Source organism: Epargyreus clarus, unplaced genomic scaffold (genome assembly GCF_041222505.1).
Source record: "Epargyreus clarus isolate Ecla_fem2 unplaced genomic scaffold, WU_Ecla_fem_2.2 ptg000004l, whole genome shotgun sequence".
In the NCBI taxonomy this organism is placed as follows: Eukaryota; Metazoa; Arthropoda; class Insecta; order Lepidoptera; family Hesperiidae; genus Epargyreus; species Epargyreus clarus.
Window position 1 is genome coordinate 5,815,470 of NW_027332212.1, and position 26,425 is coordinate 5,841,894.

Here is a 26,425-nt window from a genome sequence, read left to right on the forward strand (position 1 = left end):
GATGATAGCTTGACGTTGATCTAGTGTGAAATAGTAACCAGATTTATTTATATAATAACAATGCCAATTTAGGTTTATATATTGTAGCTATTTCTTGCAAATATTATAAATTGTAGTTAAAGCCATGAAGCCCTTAATCGATTTCGATGAGTGCCTTAGAGATTCTCCTAAATTTCGGTATGTGTAATCAATGAAAGTTGTTGAGAGTGAAATTTTACGTGTTTTGTATAATAATTGATTGTTTAAACGTCTCAAATGTGTTATGATAGGGAGCAGCTGGAGACCGAGGAGGCAAGCATAGATGGCTTGGAACAAAAACTGGATAAAGTTCTAAAATCATGTTCTGTTATGATTGAGTCAGGAAAAACATACATGACTCATAGGAGGTGAGTACCGATACCGAATATTTATAAACCTATATATTTGACACTATAAAACGCTTATTATTATCATTATCATCTATCAAAATATTATCTCATCTTTCAGAAAACATTTATTCAATGTAATAATCGCATTGCTTTGTGTAAATATTGTTTACATGTAAGCAACAAACTGCTCCAGATGTTTGGATAGTTCATTCAAAATGTTAAAAAAAAACTCAAAAGCTTAGACCAGTAGTTGCAATATTGATCTAAATGCTATCATTTATTGAGAATTTTTTAAGATTTTTGATCTGGATGATGAAAATTAGTCTTATATAAAAATAGTAAATATGAATCAATTTTTAATGGTGAAAAATAATTGATATTAAGATTTTTTTGGTTTGGTTGACAATTATTTATCTTTGTTTAAAGGAACTGTGTGTTGCTAGTGTAAATGATATTTTGTAAAAAAATCATATTCATTTTGAAATTATGTTCACCAGAGGTCAAAAAATCAATTTTGGCAACATAAGCCACATAGTCATTATATAAGGTAATGGTATGCCTCATTCAACATAGTCTCTGAAATTGATTAGGAATAAACATAAAATGGTTATTGGTATGGGTATTATACATACACCCAAATAGTCTATACAAAAATGTGCCAGGGAAGAAAAAGAATAGGTAACAATAGTATTTTATTATATTTGCCAGAAAAAACATAACACTTATCATCATCATCAACCCATTATTGTCCATTGCTGGGCATGGTTCTTTCAGAATGAGAAGGATAAAGTTTGTCATCCAAAAAAAATTGTTTCTATATTGTAAAGTATATATCTCTGTTAAAAACATCATGTATCATTACTTAAGAGTATTTCATTGTTACAGCACATTCACAAATGCCTTATGGGATCTGAGTGGAAGCTTCTCCGAGGATCCATCAGTGATGGCCCCCCTCAACCGGATGATCCATTCTCTGCAGGAGATGAACAAATTCCACTCTATCCTGCTGGATCAGGCTTCTAGAACTATCATTAAGAATCTCACAGCTTTTATTAAAGTGTAAGTTAATTACAAAAACATTTATTATGCTCTTTTAACACATATATAGTAAGTAGTACAGTTGTAAGTAAGTGATTAGGGTATGCTATTTCTGAAAACAAGAAGAATGTAAGGTAGATAAAAAAAAACCTCAAAGAAACATACAAGTGTGAGCTTACTAAATGGCAGTGTTTTCTTAAATTACATCTAATTATTACATCCTTTTTATTTCTATTGAAAACTAACATGATGTGTGGACACCACCAGGTTTGATTTCAAATGACAATATTTGATAGTAACACATGAATCAATGCATGTGTTATCAATGTAATATTTGAAATTTTATATAACACATTCTTACAAACAACAGTAAAAATCACAGCTTCATGAGTTTATTACCCCTTTTTACTTTTATTCTCGTATGATAGACAACATGCTTTATATTTAGATTTTATAGACATTGTAACACATCTTGTTTATCCCAAGGTTCATTAACAGCTATGCAGGGGATAAGTATAAACTGAACTAATTTTAAATTTAATGTCTTGGACTAGAGATATAATAAAGTCCATTATCATATAGTCTAGCTATGTTACTATCATTCTAAAAATATTAAAATGGTCTAAGATTAAAATGGTCTAAGAGGATAATTTTAATTATTTTTTGAAAAATTAAAATTTAATTGAAAATTAAATTTTGCAACATCAAGATAATAAGAAAATTCTATTCTGAGTGAATGTTAAAAACATACAGAATGTGCAGGCTTTGGGTTGCCTATTATTTACGTGGACGAACTACTAAGTTGTCAGGTATTAACAGGTATTTCGCTGGCAACTACTTTCACTCATGATGATAATAGATAAAATTTTATATCAGTAGAAGCGCTGTTTTATTGTGAACACGTTGATATAGGGTTGTCTGTAAAATGAAAATTATTTTTTCAAAAAAAAAAAAAAAAAATTATCCTGTCCAGGATTTTTTTAGCAAACCCATTTTTAATGTATTACCCAATGTACTAATTTCGTTATAAAATGAGTTTCATTCTATTATCAGCTCGGTCCAGTTCGACTTAGCTTCGGATCTTCTACTAAAAGCTTTGTTTATTCTCAGAAATTGTGTAGGCAAGTACTAAGGTTATATTTTTATTGTCAATGTTAAAGATCAGTCAATGCATCTAAGAACCTCTATTGGCTTGGTTAGTTTCCTACATAGGAATAGGTCCGAGAAAAGGCCTTCTTAATTGACATGTCAGTGAAAAAAAAGTTGTCATAGAGAAAATCTGTAAATTAGCTGTCTCCTTAAAGGCATGGGACTTAATACGTTATTTTGAATTTTGGGGTGGGGGTGATTGGGGGTTATGAGTCTCCTAGCTTTTCGAGGTCTTAGTGCAGTTATTCTAAATTATTCATAAATATTCTATTTGATTGTAATTTGTGTTGGCTTGTCACAAAGTCCTTATCATTGGTTTTTAAACAATTATTACACATAACATGATTCACATACTGGATGATAATGACACAGTGTCTGTTGTATATATTACCCTTGCTTTTTTTCAGAGATATTAGAGGTGTTAAGGAAAGTAAACACCACTTCGAAAAAATCTCAAATGATCTGGATATAGCTTTAAATAGGAATTCACAGGTAAATAAAATACACTTTATATACTCATAGCTCATACTTTGTCAATGTTATATATACAAAGATGATTCTAGCTTCGAATAAATGCCCAGACCTATGTCAGGACAGATGTCAGGCTGTCCAGGATCAAACCTGGAACTCTCTGCTTGTCACGGTTGTCATCGCTGATTCGCTTAGGATTATTTTACCAAATCCACAACTAAATTTGACACTTTTTTTTTTGACTTTTTTTTTATCATATAAGAGTAGCAGACGAGTATGCAGTCCACCTGATGATAAGTGGCTACTGCCGCCCATGGACATCTGTAATCAACCCCAGATAGGATGAGATATTCCTACCTGAGGTCGGCCACAGATGCGCCGCTACCCCTGAGGACTAAGCTGGAACGCCTGGAAAAGTCTGTCTCCCTTACCACACCCTTCAAACCGGAACACAGCAGCGCCTAACACTGCTGTTATTAGGTAGAAATAGGTGCGGCGGTGGTGCCGCCGGAGTTGAACCACAAAGGGTTCTACCACCTTCTACACTATTCATTAAAATACTTTTCAATAGCAGTTGCATAAAATGAAATAATCCATAATAGATAAATAAGTACTAGATAGAAATCACATTAGAAATTTATATCAAAAAATATTTAATCGCTTCATAAAATGCATATTGTTATTTAAATATGAAAATATCAGAACATCACTTATAGGTAAATTCGTAAATTATATGTACATATTGACATAAATGAGGAAAATGTGACAATTTTTTTATGTTTGTTTAAACATCACGACATGAAAACGATAAAAAATCTGCCTCACCGCTTAAGAGGCAGAGTTTCAACCATTATTTAATCAACTACTCGTATCTATCAATTAGGAACATATCTCAGAAATGTTCCTAATTGATAGATACGAGAATAGAAACATATATAGTTATATACCTATAAATATTTTTATATCTACAAAATCTTTTACTTTCGCAAAATGTTCACAAGTATGCATACATAATCATACCACTGAATTGAATGGCGGTGTTTGTTTGAAATTGTGTTATTTGCGCCTAATTCAGTCAATTGTAGGCAATCTGTACATGGTTCCTAACAAATAAATTCGTTATACTCGAGTCTGGTCGCTCTCCCACGCAATAAAATTGACTCATAATGTAGTACAAAATTGTCATATACCTATATAAGGTATATTCATCTATGAAAATTATCGTATCGTATTTTGTGACAGAGAATATAATACCGATGTCTTGCAGAGAGTTCAGGGTTCATACCCAGTTATATTTCTTAATTAAGTATTACCTATAGATACTATAATATACCTATGTAAGTATCATAAAGTGGCCATGACACTTATAGAGGTAGATTCTAGTTGTGGTAAGCCATTTTACTAGTAGATCTATCTCAATCTTTATGAGTAGCACAGTACCTTTAGTTCATATTATGACTGATTTTTTTCTTTAAGAAATTTAACCAGTGCGATATTGGATACCTAAATCCTTGTGAGTTATTATTACGCGAACTAGATATTATTTAAAATTTTTCGAGAAGGAATTTAAGTTAATAATCTCTCCTACAATTTATACGAATCCAATGTTCTCATATATTTGAATCCGTCAAGCGGTTTATTACAGTCCAAACCCCTTGACGGATTCAAATATATGACATGTGTAGGACTAACAAAAAATATTACCCTCCGCAGTCACGTACAAAAACAACAAGCTGCACACAATACTTCATAAAATAGAGAAGATAATACATAATCACATTTTAAACTGTATTACTTGTGATGAATAAATCGTATGTGGGACGCAGGTGTCTCGCCACAAACCCATCGACGTGGAGGAAGTGGTGAACCTGCTGCTGGCCACCCGCTCCTGCTTCCGCCACACCGCGCTCGACCATGTGCAGAAGATCACCATGCTGCAGGCTAGGAAACGGCACGAGATACTCGCTACGGTAAGTTTTGTAAACACTAGTTTTCGCTTCAGGGTCAATATTCCATAAAGATACGTTTTCGAGAAAGAGCATGCGTGTACTCTGTACACTAAGAAGTTACACTTCTTTGGCAAATTTAATAAGTACTTTACAGACGTTCTCCCACTTGTCGAAATTATATAAACATGTGCTTTTTCAAAATAAAGCGTGTATCTCATGTATGATACCACACAACATATCGTATAGTATCATGTCATAATTATGATATCTAAAAATGAAATATGTGTCCTTACTTAATGGTGTGTACTTTACTTGTCGGTTTTGTAAAAAAATCATATACCTACAGTTATTTTTTTACATTGACACATCCACTCTTTTTATTGTTTACCCCAAAGAAATATAACTGTTACTTAACACACGTTGATTAATTTAATAGAAGAAACAAATAAAATAAATATGAAGTAGGTATATCGTATCCCTAAAAAATCGTTCCCGCCTATGGACTTCTATAAATATCCAACTAAATCTAACACCTAACTTAAATACTAACACATTCACATGAAATATAATTCACATATAATTATGTTTGTCGTGTGTACGTAACAGGTAAATAAATACACATTCTTTACGCTCGTTGCTGCATATAAATATGTACCTACATATGTTACCTACGAGTTAGAGATCGTAAATGTATATGTGGATAATAATTATTCGGTTCATAACATTGTTTTGATAGGAAAAATTACGTGCTTTTTCAATATTTGCAGGACGTTGTCCACAATTTTATAACAATTAAAGAAAGAGGTCGATAAGTAAAATAAGAAGAAATGTCTAAAATATAACAATACATTGTTTGAGAAATAAGTATTATAACAACCAAACTCCAGACTGCTAAAAATATAGTCTGTCTCTTCCACGATTTAGTCTCACCACCAATGTCACCTCATTTTAACATCACCTCGGGATTTAACATACAAGGGCGTCCTAATTAATGATACTTACACTAATTTATGCTCGGGAAACATTACCCTCCGCAGTGAAGAAAAAACACTTAATGTATTTTTAATATTTCTAGTATAATGTCAATCGATAAGTACGATAATTAAATACAATTATCGGGAAGACTTATTAATAACATTTCCGTAAACAATAATTGCAAAGCAGTTCCTACTATAAACACACAACTGAACTAAATTTGCTGTATAATTATTTTTATCTATTCCCTTTCATACCTTAATTTATGACCAGATATTTCTTGTCGGATCATATAATCTCATGTTTAAGTGACGTTAAAAGACGACTCTGCAGTTTCCGATTACTAAAAATGCGTTGGAAGTTGAATAATTTGAACCGTAATTGTAATAATGATGGAAGATAAATAAATAGAAAAGTGATTATAATTGTATCACGAGTACTTATTAGACCTGTAGATAGAAATATTTCAAGGAAAGGATCCGTGCCAATTTCCCTAATGACCGTATCTTCGGATAACGGATCCGGATATCCGTATTTCCGCATTGCAGTTCCGTCCGAAATGTGAAACGCGCGAACGCGACATCTTGACGAAACAGCTGTTTCAATATTACAAATAGGCAAAGTTTGTGAAATTGGGTTCCAATTTACGTAGTGCTCAAGTTGACAACTAAAGAAGGTAGGTTGGTACATTTTAAAACTAAAGTCAGACTTCGATGTTGATTTTGTACTTACTGATTTCAAAAACATTTGCTGAACATAGGAATGTGAACTCTTAGTTAGACGTTGGTCTTCCTGAATACCTGAATATTTATTTATTTATTTATATACTCTTTATTGACCAAGTTAAAATCAGTGTGGTGCAAAAGGCGGACTTAATGCTAACTAGCATTTTCTCCCAGTCAACCTTAGGGATGTGCAGAAAAATTGAAGAAATATTTCTTAAGTTGTTATCGATAAAGATGTCTCTTAATATTATATTTCTAATTATTATACTCTCTTTATTATTATTATTATAGAACTATTGACAACATCCTGCAAATATTGAGTATATTGCACGTTATTTTTCATATCAAAACAATGTTATGAATTTATCATTAAAAAAAATATATTATTATGTCACTTCTTATGCCGGTTTTATGCGTATTTTCTAAATTATGATCTAGCAAATATTTTTCATATTCTTAAACTATCAAACGAAAACGCAATGCACTTGACAGTGAGTGGACATTACCGCCCAAAAGTATAATTTCATGATACTTTTCATTTCCGCACGCTCAATATTTACCGCGTGTCTATCTACGACAGTGACGTGCACTTGCAGTTGGCCTAAATCTAAAACAAATAAAGAGAAAGTGCAATGACTCAGTCTATTCTTCGCTTTCGAAGCTAAAACGACGACTTGTTAAACCTTAAAAAGAAAAAAACAATTGTTTTTCAGTGGTATTTGCTGTCTGGTTCATATTTCGTGGAAATATTTTGCAGATTGTCCTTTCTAAGCGGGATATTGTTATACATGACCATACACGGTCAATGGAGCTGCTGAGTACACTGAATTCTGTTACGAATGTGCGTTCCAATTATAATTCTGCGGAAATACCACCAGCCATACAAAATTACCTTCTACTTTATTATCCCCTTGAGTCATCGATAATTGAAACAATCGAAATAATCCAATCAATTGACTTAATTGTTAATCTACTTCGAACGAAACTAATCTGAGTTTGTCTACAGTATTCAAAGGTGGTAGAACTCCTTGTGGTTCGACTCCGGCGGCACCACCGCCACACCTATTTTTGCCTAATAATAGCATTGTTAAGCGCTGCTGTCTTCTGGTTTGAATGGTGTGGTAACGGAGACTTACTATTTGGAGGCATTCCAGGGTAGTCCTTAAAGGTAGCGACGCGTCTTTGGCCGACTTCACGTATGAATCTATTCCTATCTGGGGTTGATTACAGACGTCCATGGGCGGTAGTAGCCACTTACCATCAGATGGACTGCATGATCGTCTGCTACTCCTATATTATAAAAAGGTTGCGTGCTAATAATATATGCATATTAAAAAATAAACTACACGGTAGGTAATATCCTACCCAAGACTAATTATACACGTAGGTAGTACGTATCATATAAAAATAGTACTTCACGTGTTAGTCGCGGCGTCAGGTGTTCAGGAAAGCCTTACAATTGACAGGATTTCTTAGCTTAGCGTGAAACGCATGACACTCACGTGCTCATATCAATGACATGTTAATGATATAATTGTTGTGTAATAAAATTTTCACTAATTACGCAATGACGACTACTAAAATAGCGATAGACTGTTAGTTTGAATGGCGTCTCAATATGTGTGTTCGAAGTTGGATATCCGGGCATGTAATGATTTTTGTGTGTTATGAACTTATGCGCGTATTAGAAAATATTTTGTACTTTCTTTAACAAGGAAGGAAAAAAAAATTTGATTAACCCTTCAGCCCTACACTCATGACTCATGACACCTCTTTTAAAATATTTCAAAGGTATGATACGAACACCACTTGGCCAGCGTGGTAGAGTATGGCCTAAAGTTTTAACCACTCCATCAGAGACAAGAGCCTTTCCCATCAGTGGGACAGTAATTTTGATAACGACCTCGGAGTCATCATCAACCCATTACTGTCCCACTGCTGGGCACAGGTCTCCTCTCATATGTCCCTGTAGTTCCGGGACTAGAATAGGGCTACGGTATCCCCTGCCTGTCGTAGGAGGCGACTAAAAGGGGGCTTCCGGGGTTGCGGACGGCAAGAGTGGGAGCTCGAACCGTCCAGCAAGCGACCCCGGGAAGGACGGCGGTATGTGTGGTCGCATACCGTCGTAAACACTACGTGGTGTGGGAGGAGCGAAAACTGCTCCCCCAGGGTAGAGCCCGTTGGGCATCGCGCTTGGAGGGCTCCGGTTGTGTTCCGTTGGAGATCCCGGAGTTCTCCAACAAGCGTTGAGGACGGCCACCGGGGGGGTTTTAGTGCGGTAAAAATCTCACATAACCCGGCGTCGCTCCCACGTCGTCTGCATAGACTATAGTCCACCGCGCTGGCCAAGTGCGTATTGGTGTATGTAACTTAGGAACTCGGAGTAACTTAATGTATGTTTTCAGTTGTTAAGAATAATTACAATAGTAAGTACAATTAGTGAATATGTTCGTGAGAACAAAAAAACGCAAACCCTCATTCTTTGTCGAGGAACAATGAATGGATTTGCCTCGCTCATTGCGCTAGCGGCATACAAATAGGTAAACAATGATTACAAGTAATTATACGTGCTGTATCGTCATGTATGTGTATAATAATTATTTTATTGACCATATTTTATATGTTACGTACTTGTATTCAGTTTTTTTAAATGATTTTCTACTACAATCGTTCAAACAAACTAGTATGCAGTCCACTTCATTTGACCTGATGGTTAGTAGTCACTGCAGCCAATAGACACTTTCTACACTCACAGCCCCACACTAGGATTCCCTGTGTCGTAGGTGCTATGGGCACACACAGAGACAAATACACAAACACCCACTCCCAGAAACAGAATTCATAAATAAATTCATCATTCAGAAATCTGTCTGACCGGGGATCGAACCCGGGATCCTCTGTGCCTCAGACCGGCATGATGACCGCTCCGCCACGCGGGTCGTCAAATAATAAATATAGAAAATCAATCAAAAAATATAGAACGTCTGTTCTACCTAAAGCCGATCACATTGCGTTTTCACATCTTGAGGACTATGATCGTCGCTAAATATGTAAATCAGCCGCCATACACATCCCCTGAAGCCTTAAGCTAGAAATTAGCGTGACCAACAGGCATTCCAGCTTAGTAAAGCACCTGTGGCTGACCTCAAATAGACCATCAATCCTATCTAGAGTTAGTTATAAATGTCCAATTGTCCATTCCCGTTAAGTTTCCCAGCGATAGGCTTACCAATTAATACAATAATGTTTTAAAATAATAAAATTACTTTACTTGAATCTCTACCAATAAATAAACTTAGTAGTGGTTTTCTTAAGGTATCATGTTTAACCAGTTATTATTATAGCATTATATTCGAGGAAACGCTAAACCACAAATCTAAAACAGATATCGCGGACTAAAGCGGAGATACGCTATCATTATTCGCTATTAAAATTTAATACACTTGTGGATAAAGATATGAAAGATATCGGTTACAGTATCTGTAGTATTAGCGAGTCATATATCTCTTGATAACATATCTCTTGTATTCATAAAAATATTTGTCATATTACTCAACGAATAGTGGGCAGGGCTCGATACTAACTAAATGCGAAACGTCTAAATGAATAAAAATAATACAAGGAAACAACAGTTAAAAAACAGCAACAGTTAAATGATTATATTAAAATTATATCATTACAAGAATATTTGAAACAATTTGATTGTGCGATTTACGTACGCCCAAACCCAAAATAAATAACATAACAGCATGTCTTTTGAATATTATTAAGGCTTGAGATGGCTTACGCCCAGTTCGTAGACTCTACCAGTAGGATCCATGAACTACAATACATTTTCTGCTCCCCTCCTTAGCTTGTTAACTTGCATATTAATTCCGAGTTTTATACAGATCTCAACCAATGTACAAAGATAAACAAAGTCGGGCCAAGTAGCAGGTTGGATATTGGATAATCTTCGGCAGGCTTAAGCCGGCGGCTGTTATCATAGGCCATTAAACCTCACCGGAGGCCTTAGAGCGGTTTGAAAACATTTGACACAGGTTGGAATTAACCTATAGGTATACTCTCCACCTATACGCATTAGGCCTGGCACTCCAGACCTCCCTCATATGTGACCCCCCATAAAAAATATTGCAGCAATTTCCCACTAAGCCCTACCCCGTTGCTGTGGACAAAGCCGCGCGCTCTGCTAGTTCACAGTTTCACTTGCAACCGTTTGAACTAACACAAGGTTACTCAAGTGACTAACTTCGCGTCATCTACTCGCTGATACCGAGTTGCAAACGACAAACGTGTAATGCGCACTGTACCATCGGTATCGCATTATTCGTCACACCTAATATTTTAGTGTGTAATTGTATTTTTGACCGAAAATGGTTTTGGTGATGTGTTTTTGTTTCTAGTGAAAATAGTGTTGACGAGGTAATGTTTTTGCGTAATCATAATAAAATGTTTTAAATGTAGTTTTAAAATCTATTGTAAAACGTCGAGAAACCCCCTAAAAACGCCGTTTAGTTTGTTTTTTGTTAACTTTTTTATTGTCTTGTATCTTAGTTTTTAAATTCCGATTTAAATCGTTCTAATTTGAATAAAATTGTTTGTGCTTGTTATGATGGTAAAACGACTAAAGAAATTAAACATTGAATTAATAACAAAAATTCTAATTAAAAATAAATAAAATTTTTAGTCCTAAATTTTAAAAAACTTAAAAAAATACTAAAGCGTATTTTACTTAATAATGTTTAATGAACTATGTTTTGATAATATTACAATAATCTTTACGGATAACTTTTATTTTAACTAACAAAAAATAGTTATAGAATTGAAACTTGATTATAAATATACAAGAAGGAAACTGTGACTTAACATAATAAACTACAATTGATTCACAAGTGATAAGCATGATATCATCAATATTTCTTGTTAATATTTATATCAGCGATGCATAATAATGTGTACAAATGTTATTTACAGTTTCTGTCGTACGTCCAAGCTTGCTGTACATACTACCACCAGGGCGCTGATCTGTCTGAAGACTTGGAACCCTTCCTCAAGTCCACTGCTGACGACGTGAGTTTATTTTTTATAATATAGGAGTATGCGGCGAGCATCGAACATGCAGTCGACCTAATGGTAAGTGGTTACTGCTGCCCATGAACATCTGTAATCAAACCCTGATAGCATTAGATTCCCTGAGATCGGCCACAGATGCGCCACTATCCCTGAGCACAATCTGGAACGCCTTGGAACACTCTTCTCTTCACTACACGTCTATACACTACTATACTATACGTCTCCTTCAAACCAGGATATAGCAGCGCTTAACTCTGCTGTTATTAGGCAATGGGTATAGCGGTGGTGCCGCCGGAATCGAACCACAACGGGTTCTACCAAATCGCCACTGTACTTATTCTTGGGACAAGAGTGCAATATAAGTATTGAGTAAGTGTTAAGACGTGATGCAATCCACTATTAATTTCTATTAATTAACCTATTATATAAATATGCACCCGAAGGTCAAACAAACTAACGGATGATTCATCAACCATCCATAGTATACGACGCACGAATAACTAATGATTTGGACGTGTCCTTGTTTGAATACGTATTAGTTTTAATTAGTCTACGAATCAACAAAAACCCATTATTTTATTACGTATCACTTGAAGTGAGTTGAACTTGTGTTAGTTGGCTTCCTAGACTGTATGACTGGTGGTATAATCCCAGGCGTCTATGCTTTGTAGTTTTATGTGAAGATTCTTATCATTAGATAGCAGTCGATAAACTTAGTTGAAGGCTTTCGGGTTGTTTGTAAACTTATACAGGGAAATTAAGCTGTCCTCTGATCTTATATGCATGGTTGCGTCTCAGACCTCATACCCAGCTCAGCCTAGCAATATTTAATGACAGAAAAAGCTCAAAAAAGTACTATGACCGTTCAGAATTCGAAGAAGGTTTCATTTCACATTTTTTCCACATTTTTGATAAAATGTAACATTGTACACATTCTGATAGGTAGTCTATTAATGCGATCGACGCTCAGCTCTTATCTTGCTTTGGGGGTTGGAGTGTGATATTTTAGGACTGGAAGAAATGCTAAGCATTAAAACTTTTGTCTTTATATTATGTCATAGAGGATCTTGAGAATAGAACGTATTCAGAAACGTTTTCTATGGCACCTGTCTAGTAAAACGATGTTGGCGGGTATGTCAATGTCATACGAAAACAAACTAAAACATTTTAAAATTTGCTCATTGAACAAGCGTCGTGATTTATTGGATATACAATTCATACTTAAGATAATAAGACATAAATTAGATTGCCCGCAAATATTGAATAGTCTAAATTTTAGAGTACCCTGTCGTTATCCTCGTTTCAAGATCTCGCCTCTTGTACCACCCCTGCGTCGAACAGTTTTAGGATCTAACTCCCCAATTCCCAGACTATGTAAACTAGTTAATTCATTAAACGACTTAGATATCAACTTTGATAGCATGTCTAAGTTTCGAAAAAGATGGTTAAATTTATAGTGACAACAGAGCAGAAACAAAACTATGTTAAAATTGTCATGTTAGTTCTGTCCCAATACATTAATTTATTATTTATTTTACATCTGTTTTTTTGTATTCTTTTATAATGTAGTAAAAGAATCAAATTATATTATTATAATATTGTTAAGATCAAATTTAATTTACTACTAGATTACCCAATGCACTTATGTATCTAAAATTGTTGTGCATGCTGTGTTTGCCTGTAATAGGTTGTGCACGTACCATAAGACCATTGTTTTGTAATTATTTATAATACATTTCGTGTAACAATTGTTGGCAAATCTTATTAAATAAATAAATAAATAATTCTCACCGAAACGAATATCGTATGTGCCATCAAACAATTAACACGTGGTTCTTTAACTTGTCTCCTCTAGGTAGCAACAATGCGCAGCGACACGAAGATACTAGACAAGGAGATGGAGAACCGTCACACGATAGTGAACAGCAAGGACACGGTGATGCCGAGCTGCAAAGGCAGCGAGAACGACACAGAGAACAAGGAAGGCCGGCTCAGTACCCCCTGCATGAAGAACATGCCCAGGATGCAAGGGTACCTGTTCAAGCGGACATCGAACGCGTTCAAGACGTGGAACCGCAGGTGGTTCTACCTCTACGATAATCGCTTGGAGTACAGGTATGCTTATGACGGATACTGTTAGGATTAAATGTACTATTATTATTGATTTATATAACAATTTATGTATATTTGAAAGTATATAATAGAATTTGGTGAAGAAGTGCTGCTTGTTCAGCGGATCCTGATGAGTCTGCAAAAGATTAAAATCAACTATTGTTATGTTTTATTAAAAAAGAAGGTGTGACGAAAGGCTAGGTTAACAAATTAGTCCCCTCTGTTCATTTGCATTTTAAGTGCTTACTGCCACTTATATACATTTTAATCAATGCCATGTAGTTCTACATGAAGCTGATAACAGATGCTTTGCTACTCCTGAAGACCAAGTCGATCGCCTCATATATAAGTCAACAAGCAGCCACCGAAACCCAAAACTGCTCCACGCTAGAAATTAATATTTTTTATACTTATATATAAATGAAGTAATTACAATATATTGGAGTACCCCAGTCACCGAATCCGTCACGCTTGAACCCGAAGGTTGCTTAAACTGGGACACGATCGCATTGGTCATGGTCTCTTTAATTAGCGTCATCGATATTATTCACATCTCAAATAATATTATTGTGACTTACGTGCAGATATTTGCAACAAATTGCAAAGTATACACTGATAAACCTTGGTGATTTTAAGCTATTTAACAATTTGTTTATGTGTTAAATTAAACGGAGGCTACGTAACATTAAGTCTTAATGTTAGGTTTTTTATTATATCAATAGGTAATTATTTAGTTTGCTGTCTATATAAAAAAAATCTTTTTTTTTTAAATAAAAGCGTTATAATTCGAATTTTATTTTATAGTAGGGTAATCAGCTTATGTAAAATTAACAGCTAGACTTCTATAAAAACCCTTAAGTACTATAGATGATACTAAATAATATGCGTTAGCGAGGAAGTTTGAACCTTTGAACAAATTTTGTCTGTACATAATTCTATTTATATGAAAGATTATTATGTGTTACAGAAAAAGAACGGGTGAATTGAACGTTACAGTAATGGAAGAAGATCTTCGGCTTTGCACAGTGAAGCCGGTGCTGGACGGCGAGAGGCGGTTCTGCTTTGAAGTCTTATCGCCTTCTAAGTAAGTTATGATTTATTTTGTAGTAGCTGTAAAGACTTCATTGTGGGAGTGGAAATAATAAGATAGATATAAATAATGAGTTGAAATTGCATTTGAGGGTACTTATATTAGTAATATCTATACTCAAGAGAACTTTTTGCAGCACGTATTAATATATAAATATTTATATTACAGGAGCCACATGTTACAAGCAGATTCAGAGGAGATGTTGAGCTGTTGGATCACGGCGTTGCAGAACGGCATCCGCTCCGCCATCCAGCAGGGACAGAGTCGGGACAACCCTGACTCGCAACTCATACTCGTACCTGATGACAGCAAGGTTGCTAATAACAAGCATTACCTTGCCAATCCGGCTATGAAGAAAATTAGGTTAGTAATGACATGTGTCACTTACGAAATTTATTGATTAACTAGCTGTGCCCCGCGGTTTCACCCGCGTTAAAAAGAATCAGGGGCACAGCTAGTTCTAAAATATAAGTAGCCTAAGTTACTCCTTATTACATCAGCTACCTGCCACTTAAAATACCGTCAAAACGGTGGTCCTGCCGTTTTAGAGATTAGCCAGAACAAACATACAGACACAGACAAAAATTGTAAAAAATATTTTTTTGATGTATGTACCCTATGTATATTCATATGAATGTAGTAAAAAGCGGTTATTTCAATACTAAAAACAGACACTCCAATTTTATTTATATGTATAGATAATTGTACAGTATATAAGGAAAAGATGTAAAATGATAGTAACAATGATTCCAGACCTGATACAAATTTACATATACATATGGAATATGAAGTCACTCGCTTCGTGTATAAAAACATCGTGAGAAGTAGGACATATATGCCTAATAAGTTTCAAAAGGCATAAAATCCAACAAACCCCACTTAGTGAATTCAGCGCTTAATTATTATCCATTGCCAACCAATCACATCGAGATTTGACAATGACTACATACTATATTCTCAAATTTATATTTTTGGCATACACAAGTTTGATAGGTTGCTTATTAGTTTTTAATAAGAGGCGTAATTAAAACTTTAAAAATAGTATATTTAACAATTCATATTGTAACAAGTTTTAAGTTTCCTTGTTGCGCTACATAAAATAAACACATTTCATTTAAAAAAAATGACTATAATAGACAAATTTGTGGAGGGTGACGTCATAGTAATATGTTAACTTTTTTCAAGGATATGGGAGCAGTTGCTAAGCATTCCCGGTAATAACAACTGTTGCGACTGCGGCAGCCCGAATCCACGATGGGCCAGCATCAACCTGGGTATTACCTTGTGTATAGGTAAGTGAATATCAGTTTATAAACTTTTTTTTTATAATATAGGAGTAGAAGACGAGCATGCAGTCCACCTGATGGTAAGTGGCTCCTGCCGCCCATGGACATCTGTAATCAACCTCAGATAGGATTAGATATTCCTACCTGAGGTTGGCCACAGATGCGCCGCTACCCCTGAGGACTAAGCTGGAACGCCTCGGAAAAGTCTGTCTCCCTTACCACACCCTTCAAACCGGAACACAGCAGTGCCTAACACTGCTGTTATTAGGTAGAAATAGGTGTGGCGGTGGTGCCGCCGGAGTCGAACCACAAAGGGTTCTACCACCTTCAACTGAAACTATAATATTATATCCACTGGTGTAGACTAATCAATAAATAGACGAATCAAGTATCAAATATAATAGACAAATGATCTGATCATGCAGTCCATCTGATGCTATCTAGTCCCATTTGCCTGTTGCATTTCAACTGTGGCCTGTTACAAAATTTGCAGCAAAATGAAATAGTCCGGTCAAATTAGACATTCGGTGCTACATAAATTCGCAACAAGCTGAATTTTGGTACAATTGTTCAAAACCCGATTATAAACAATAGCTGAAAGTTCCCCATCATTCCCGTGTGTGGAAATTTTTTTATTCAAGGTCAAATGTCAAAAAAATTAGTTTTTCGCGATTTTCAGCAAAACGGTAAGTTTTATCAGAAAAATTTCACAGACTAAAATTGTAGATCATTAAATTATCTATAAAAAATATATCAATACTTTTTTTCTCACGAGACACCGTTTCGGAGATATCGCAGTGTAACGACCGATTTTAGCTCCAGTGGTAGGTCTCAAGAAAGAAACATAGCAATCATGATGATATTTAGCTTCACAAGCAACTAAATCAATGTTCAAATCCGACTCGAGCAACAACAGCTTTTGCTGTAGCATCGTCACGAGTCCGAGCTACTTCCAGAATTGAATTTATAACTTGAAGAGTACTAACGTGGCTAATTCGACGGCGGAATTTTAAAGATCTTTTTTTTTCATACTCTTCATTCAACTCCTAGCCACAAAATAAGCATTGTTCTTTAAAACAAAAAGCGGATTCACTGACACGTGACCTAGTACGAGGAGGACTTGCTGTGGAAGTACTGGCTTCTTGCTCTTCACGTTCTCTCTTTTTAGATGCAGCAATAAAAGACTTTCGGGTATAATTTTTACGACACTGTTCATGTATTGTCACAGATTTCTGATTTTGGAGATATTCCGAAAATTCATCTTCTCTTTCGATACTTGCATTAATCAATGTCTTTATACCACGTTCAACAGTAACAACATCACTTTCAGTTAAAAGTTTAGAACAAATAAAACAATATTCAGACATTTTTGTTATAAAATTCAAAATAGCACGATATTGGTTAGGATAAACACGTGTTTCCACTGTAGCGTACTGCTTCAGACTAAAATCATGCTATTTCATTTATCATAGCAGGTATAATACCCTAGCCACGCACACAATTGAACAGAAGACAGATGTTGTCCCAAGGCTACACTTACGTATAAATGAAGGGACTGGGTTTCATTTTACCTGATATTCTTATAGTTATAGCTGATGTATATTTTATATTTTAAGTGCAAGTTACAATGACCGACAGAAAAATATTTTAACCTATACTAGATAATATTACAACTCTAGGGATGAATATACGTGACGTACTCATGCATGTTATGACAATTGCAACTGTTACAACTTTTTACACTGCGATATCTCCGAAACGGTGTCTCGTGAGAAAAAAAGTATTGATATATTTTTATAGTTAATTTAATGATCTACAATTTTAGTCTGTGGTATTTTTCTGATAAAACTTACCGTTTTGCTGAAAATCGCGAAAAACTCATTTTTTTGACATTTGACCTTGAATAAATTTTTTTCCACACACGGGAATGATGGGGAACTTTCAGCTATTGTTTATAATCGTGTTTTGAACAATTGTACCAAAATTCAGCTTGTTGCGAATTTATGTAATTTCACCCTAATTTTTTGGTCTAATTTGACCGGACTAAAATATGGTGTAATAGTCTTAGAATTATGTTCTTTTGTGTTACTATATATTATTATAAAAAATATTTTTAATTTGTAGAATGTTCCGGTATCCACCGTTCGCTGGGCGTTCACGTCAGCAAAGTCAGATCTCTCACATTAGATGATTGGGAACCTGACATAATTAAGGTATATCTTAAATTAACTATTAATAAAACAAAAACCCGACTGCTTAAATGCTTAAAATCATATGCCTATGTTACCCCCACAATTAAGATTTTAAAACGAATCTAACGACAGACAATGCATAATTTTATCCGTTTGGGCTGGAAAGTGTACCGAAGAATGAGACATAAATACGCTTGAGAAACATTACTCTCCAAATTGGAAATATTATAATTTATTGACACATTTCATAATATTACGAAATGGTAATCTTTAAAAGTTGTAAAATTAATTTGTACTTTAAAATTTGTAGGTAATGGCGGAATTAGGCAACAACATAGTGAATTTAATATATGAAGCCAATACTGATGGCGCCACCATTCCCAGAGCTACACCGGATTGCGAAACGTAAGTTGTAGGATTTTTATGGTTTAAGAAACTTTATTTTTCACAAAGATTTAAAATCATTTGAGAAATAAGATTTTCGTGTTTCATTTTGTGAGCAGGAGATTTTTTTATGTAGGAGTAGTAGACGAGCATGTAGTCCATTTGATGGTAAGTGGCTACTGCCGTCCATGGACATCTGTAATCGACCCCAGATAAGATCAAATTCATATCGGAGGTCGGCCACAGAATTAGGTGTGGTGATGGTGCTACCGGAATCAAACTGCGGGTTCTACTTTCTTCCTTACCTACCTTTAAATTTTAGTAGGCGAAACATTGGATATATCGGTTAATAATAATGTATGTGACGTACGTTTATTTATCGTTTATCGTTGCAGGTCGGTGCGCGAGGCGTGGATCCGCGCGAAGTACGTGTCGCTGTCGTTCGTGCGCGACATCGTGGGCAGCGCGGCCAGCACGCTGGCGCGCGCGCACGCCGCGCCCGCCGCCGCCGCGCCCGCCCCGCCCGCCGCGCGACGCTGGTCCGTGCGCCGCGCCAGACGCAGGTACACACACACGAGCCCTTTTTTTTTGTTCACAAGGGGGAAACCTTCAAAAGGTACCCGATGCCGTGGGAGCGACACAGGGTTATGTGGGACTCTTACCGCATTAAAAACCCCTCGGCGCTACGTAGAGGACTCCGGGATCTCCAAAGGAACGCAACCGGAGTTCTCCTAGCGCGTTGCCCCGTCGGACTCCGCCCAGGTGAGCTTAACGCTCGCCGCACCATCTGGTGCGTACGACGGTATGAGACCACACATACCGTCGTCCTTCCGGGGCCGTTGGCCGGGCGGTTCGAGCTCCCATTCTTGCCACCCACGACCCCAGAAACCCCCTTCTAGTCGCCTCTTACGACAGGCAGGGGATACCGTAGCACTATTCTTGTCCCGGAAGTACAGGGATAACACACACCGAGGCCTGGGTAAACAATGCGAACGTGCGGGGTGCAAGTCATGAAAGATGACGTCAAAGGAATGTGACGATGCCGCACAACTCGATATCGATAAAGGTATGCTCCTCAGACACAGGTAGCTTAAAGGACGCTTCCTTTGAAGAGTAATGTAATTATGCTAAAATATAAGTATGGATATTATTAATGGACGTTTTAAAATACATCCTAAAAATATTTTGCATTATTTCCTTAACTTTTCCTTGATTACCTACTATTGACTATCGATAAGTCCGTTTGTTGTTACGCACAACACTAGAAGTGCGAGCGATAGTTCCGATATACCCATAAGTGTGAACGAGAGATCTGATAAAAATGATTTATGACTCTGGCTGCACGTTCATAATGACCCGACTATAGCGCTGTGATAGGCGTTACAAGTGACTTGACACTGCCGAGTTGTGTTGTACTAAGTTAGCAGTTAACCATCATACAGAGCGCGAGCGCATACGCGTATGCGAATACGCTCGTATGAGTGTTTTCACTCTTAATGGCTCTAATACGCAAAATAGAACGCTAAACGACATAACGCCTATACACCAATTTTGACGTTTCACATCTGCGCTCTGTGAAATGACTCTTTTTAAGGTTCCATGCCCAAAGGATAAAAACGAAACCCTCTTGTCCATCTGTTATAGGGCTCTATCTCTGGAACCATAATAGATATGATGACCGCTATAACAACATATACAATGAATACAAATATGAAAATGAATAAAAAATCATGAACATTTGGTGGTACAGAAGCCTCCATGTGCCAATTCCACTTTAACTTGACGAATTATTCACTCGTGATGCCCCTAGAATGCAAATCTGTAAAACAAAGTAGGACGCCTATATACCTTTTGACGTTTCACATCTGCTGTATGTTCAATGACTTTTTTTTGATAAAACAGAAGTAACAAAAATAGCCACATATCCTTACACAAAAACCACGCAAATTCATGCACTCACACAAAGTAAAAATAAACATTAATCATTGTTTCCAGAGTTCGTGCACCGCCTGCTGTTCCCGAAACTATAGAGGACAAAAGTGACATCAACAGCAACACAAGCAGTAAGTATTATGTGGAAACTTTAAACAACACTACTCTTGAACTGGAACAATGAGTGAAATTTTGCGATATTTACATCAAAAAACTACACCATAATGTTGCTTAGTAAATGTCGCATTTTTTTTGGAAAATGCTTACTAATAACGTAAATTAAAATATTTTATTTTGTACGTATAATGCACCACTTTTTTATATTTTTTGTATTGTAATCACATTTTCATTTCTTGCACGTGCACTTACACATTGATATACTAAATACGCTAAAAATAACTTATATACGAACACGCACGCTCTTTTCATTTTGTAAAGAGTCACTTCTTTTCTTAGTTAATTATGCCAAAAAAGGAATAATTTTATACGTACTCAATGTATATAACACACATCAATCCTGCTATATGATCAGTTTGATATATTAATTTCTTAAATATCTGTTTTACTGTGCAGCGTTTTACTTGAAAATTATGCCCGTTCCAGCGTCGGACAGCCCGAGCAAGTCGTCCGAGGGCAGCCCCGTGCTGGAGGTGGGCGCGGAGCTGGCCGCCGGCCGCTCGCTGCGCCTCAGCCTGCCCTCCGACCACTCGTCCACTGAGGGGGAAGATGATGATTTTGGTACGATAATTGTATTATATTTGATAAGAGGATCAAAATTATGTATTCTGAAAGTGTTCTGTAAAGTATTCGTTGCAGCTCGTCGTATGTTGGTAACTAGAAACGTGTATGTAAGTAGTGTATTGTAGTTCAAGATGCCTGCATCGTATCTAAATATACAGGGTGAATTTTTAAAACGGGCCTTCAGGGTCAAATCCGAAACTATAAGGATTAGCGAAAACTGCTGAAAGGAGTTACGAGGCCTATTTTGATAAAAACTAAAACTGAATCATTAGTTTTTTAAAATATATTTTTTCATAACCGGGAATCGAACGAGTTCATTTTGAAAAAAATTACACCCTCTATATTATTCCACCATCTGATAGTGTCGCTTATAAGGATCAAATTCAGGGAAGTAATGATCAATGACAAACTAAAGGAAAAGCCTGAATTTTAAGAAAATACATATTTTTTCATATTAATTTGGCAGTTAAGTTCCCGCCATTCATCAATTTAAACATTTTGCGTATTAACATTTTTTTTTCTCTCAATGCTTCAAATCATTCGAAATGGACGTTTTGTTCTTCAAGAATTCATATTTATATGTCCGACTTAGGTAAGGTTACTTTTAGGACCATCATAATAAACTAACTTATTATGAGTGGGGTGTTGTGCGCAGAGGGCGCGGACGGCGAGGAGGCGGGCGCGCTGTGCGCGGGCGCGGTGCTGGCGCGCGCGGCGCGGGCGCACAACGTGGCCGTCATGCGCGCCGCGCTCGCCGCCGGCGCAGACGTGTGCGGGGGGCGCGCGCGCGGCCGCACGCCGCTGCACCACGCCGTGCTCAGCGTTAGTATATACACACACATAGATAGGAAAGAGAGAGAGACACGCATACACATACACACACACACACACAGATAGAAAAAAAAGAGAGACATACACAAACATGCACATACATACATACATACAGATAGAGAGAGAGAGAGACACACGCACACACACACACACACAGATAAAGAGAGAGAGAGAGCCACACACACACATACGCACGCATAGAAAGAGATACACAGACAGAGCACCAATACTACTACCACCACCATGGTCACATACTTGTTGTTCAGAGTACAAGTTGGATCTTGTATGGCGGTAATAAAATACGGTCTTCGATATATGCGCTATAATTTCTCGTTATGTTTATAAAAGTGCAAGAAATGGTATGTGTGGCAAAAGAGCGGCGGGTCGTGTGCCGCTGCTCCACGTGGTGCTCATGAGCTGAGCCTCAAAACTACTACTGCTATCGTCATCATCAACCAATAGTCATTTTGATTTTTTAATAACTTATCAATGATATATGTAAGTGCCGCGGACGAAAAAGACGCTTAATTTTTTGACTAGTGCCTCTGACAAAACAAACAGCTAAATGTTAATCTATTGTTAGTCTCGATCATTAAATTTATTTTTCAGGGTTCCGTAATGGCGTGTTCATTTCTCCTCTTAAACGGCAGTAAGCTGAACGCGCAAGATGAAGACGGCAAGACACCTTTACATCTCGCTACGGAGGCAGGCCATACTGCGCAGGTATTGCTATAAACTAAACTATTTACACTCTTTATATAATTTGTCAATTAAAATATTAAAGTTTAAAGTTATTTTAGGCACAGTTATGTTTTTATCATATTTTTTTTTGATTTTTCTTATGCAGTATGTATAATGTATAGTTATTAGAAGATTATCGGGTGGGGTTACTTATGTTACGAGTTGTGTGTGTAGTATAATTTTGTACTAATTGTTTTATTATGCAATAGTCATATTGCATTCTTGTGCGTGTACGTATTGATAAATTCACTTTTTTTTAATACGTCAAATAATGTTATATGTATGTCCAAATTAGACATTGCAGACAGACAGCTTAGTTTTATATTATTGTACAGAATAGCCACCTATTAGTTTATTTATCTCCATTAAAAATAATAAATCTATTTATCTTTTGCTACCAAAGATCGAAAAATGACAATATATGCATTAAAAAAAATGTGAAATGTTGATGTTTGGTAGGCAAAATATTGGATATATTTCTATTAGCGCCTTTGGTTATGTCACGAACGTTATCTAACTAATATACTAAACTTATGTAGTTACATAAACACTACTGCTACAAAAGCCGCAGCAACTATATATAACTTTATTCTTATATATATATATATTTCTTATGTGTGTATCTGTATGTCACTGAACTCCTCCTATACGATTGGACTGATTTTGATGAAATTTGTTGTGTGTTCAAGGGGACTTGAGAATGGTTTAGATTCACAATTTAGTCCGTGGGAAAAGGTGTTTTTAATCAATTTTTAATTCGTAAGTAGTTGTTGATTTTGGAATGTTTCACATTGGATTCGACAGACTTCGCTACCATCGCAGTTTCAAATATTCTATCTAATTTTCAAACCCGTAAGTGATAAGGGTCGTTCACCCTTAACTTTTTTTTTATTTATATGGCAACACAACGTTTGCCGGGTCAGCGAATAGTTATGTAAAATAATGGTTTATCGCACTTACCATGTGTCCTTCGTTCCCGCCAGGTGTGCCTGCTGCTGCGGTACCGCGCGGACCAGGCGCTGCCGGACTGCGAGGGCCGCACGCCGCTCGACATCGCCGTCACCAACGCGAACGCCGATATCGTTACTTTGTGAGTTTATGCATTAAATGTGTACATATTTGTTGTAGATATTAAAGTTTTTTAGTTGTATTACTGAGGTTGCTTGTTTTAAAAATAATATACAGTTTAATTACAGCAACTAATCGATATCGGTATTTGGTCCTTCGAGCCGGATGTGTATATAAAATAACAAAATAACAATTAGTATTTTTTTATATAAACAACCATAAAGTATAGTGCAATAAGCTATACATTTGCTTAAATAACCATACATATGTGATCGCAGGCTGAGGCTGACGAAGCTGAACGAAGAGATGCGGGAGGGCGAGCTGTCGTCGAACGACGACACGTACAACGAGGTGTTCCGCGACTACACGCAGCTGGCGCACTCGCACCCCGAGCGCCTCGTGCGCGCCAAGCACAACAACAACGACGGTGAGCCCACCCCGCAACCCCGTTTTTTTTTTGTTTTCGAGGGGGAAACCTTCGAAAGGTACCCGGTGCCGTGGGAGCGACACGGAGTTATGTGCGATTCTTACCGCACTAAAAGTCCCCCGGTGGCCGTCCTCGGCTCTGCGTAAAGGACTCCGGGATCTCCAAAGGAACGCAACTGGAGTCCTCTTAGCGCGTTGCCCCGTCGGGTTCAGCTCAGGTGAGCTTGACGCTCGCCACACCGTCTGTTGTATACGACGGTATGCGACCACACATACCGCCGTCCATCCCTGGGTCGCTGGCCGGGCAGTTTGAGCTCCCACTCTTGCCGCCCGCAACCCCGGAAGCCCCCTTTTAGTCGCCTCTTACGGCAGGGGATGCCGTAGCCCTATTCTGGTCCCGGAACTACAGGGACAGAGCCCACTCTGCCCTGCTCGCAGCGCGGCCACACGCAGGAGGTGTTCCGCGACTACACGCAACTGATGCACACAACGAGAAGAGATCATTTTTCAAGTAAACGCCGGATGACGACGACATACGTTGCTGATGGTAGAACATTATATGATTTGTCTCCGGTGGCTGCAACTCTGCACAGTCACATTAGCGTTGCAACACCGCGCCACAAAGCGTGTTGCTGCCGTATCGTGAGGAAACCGTTTTTTCAAACAAACGTCGAAATACGCGGCGCGTTGCACATCGCAAATTTCTACGCTGTGACTGGCGGTGTCGCCAATTTTAGCGGTGCGGCATTATAAAGCTTCAAACGGCCCTAAGAATTATTTGAGATGAACTCTTCTTCAAGCAAGTTTAATATATTTTGAAATTATTTTTTATAGAGTGTAACTTAAGAGACTAAACGTATTTCCGTTTCGCGTGATAGACCAGTCATAACGACTAGACGCTAGGAGCTGTAGGTTTGATTCCTAAAAATTCTGGTTATTTTTCAAAGAAACCTTGTATAAAATTACAATTTAAATTCTGTGTGCAGGTGAACAACCAAGCGAATGACGATTGGAGCAGAAGCTGCATCGGCTTCGGAACTGGTGGCGCGACAGCTGAGCTGCACGCTGGAGACGGTGAATGTTTAGTTTTAGGCCGGCCGCATACATCTTATTATCGAATCGTATGTTTTTATATAATATTTGATACTATTAGCATGAAATTATAAGAACGTCACAAAGACATTTTTGATGCGAATGATGTGGATTATTAATATTTCATAACGTTAAAGTTTGGTGTTATTTTAATACATCGAATTTTCTTTGTGCACAGTTGCTATCATTATCGAAGCATTATTAGAAAATAACAAGACATAAAAAAAACAATATAAGAATTTAGTTTAAATCGCTTTAAATTTAACTTCCGCGTGGGACGTATCAATAAAGTTAATCAAATTAGAAGCTTTAGAACGTTCTTTTTTAAAAAATACAGCCGAAACCTTTAGCCAAGTGGGTTAAAAGGACCACATAGAATTAGAAAATCTGATGTGTGTGGCGGGCCATATATAATATAATGTGTAGTGATGCTATATAGCAGTTTATAAGACTGTATTATCGATGTGCTGTTGTCGTATTATTTACAATTAGTTTAGCGAGGTTCTAATGTTTTCGATATTAAATCTTTGTTTGTAATCGTGTTATTATAATGTTAATCGTAACGATACTCGGAACAATGATTGGCTTTTTGGTATATTTTTAATCTCATAGTAGATAGAAATAATAAATAAATTTTAATTAAGTGTTCATACCCAAATGCGATTTATTACCCTTGTGTAGTTTTGTGATAAAGTATAGTTATTTGCATTTAATTTGAATATTAAATTTAAATCTTAAATATCTTCAATATTCTATTCATTAAAAATCGTCTGTAATTTACT

General features: G+C 36.7%; 1 protein-coding gene across 1 annotated transcript; it reads left to right on the forward strand.

Annotated features, from left to right (window-relative positions):
* On the forward strand, nt 1-25,828 carry CenB1A (Centaurin beta 1A). Its single transcript, XM_073093005.1, has 20 exons — nt 1-177; nt 270-386; nt 1,254-1,427; nt 2,963-3,047; nt 4,853-4,996; nt 11,650-11,745; nt 13,604-13,863; nt 14,828-14,944; nt 15,119-15,313; nt 16,136-16,242; nt 18,361-18,449; nt 18,739-18,833; nt 19,208-19,375; nt 20,808-20,875; nt 21,348-21,482; nt 22,141-22,307; nt 22,926-23,039; nt 24,041-24,147; nt 24,404-24,552; nt 25,538-25,828. Exons 1-20 carry the CDS (start codon nt 125-127, stop codon nt 25,555-25,557), a joined length of 2,460 nt encoding a protein of 819 aa, XP_072949106.1. The 5' UTR covers nt 1-124; the 3' UTR covers nt 25,558-25,828.
* Nucleotides 25,829-26,425: the final 597 nt, after the last annotated feature.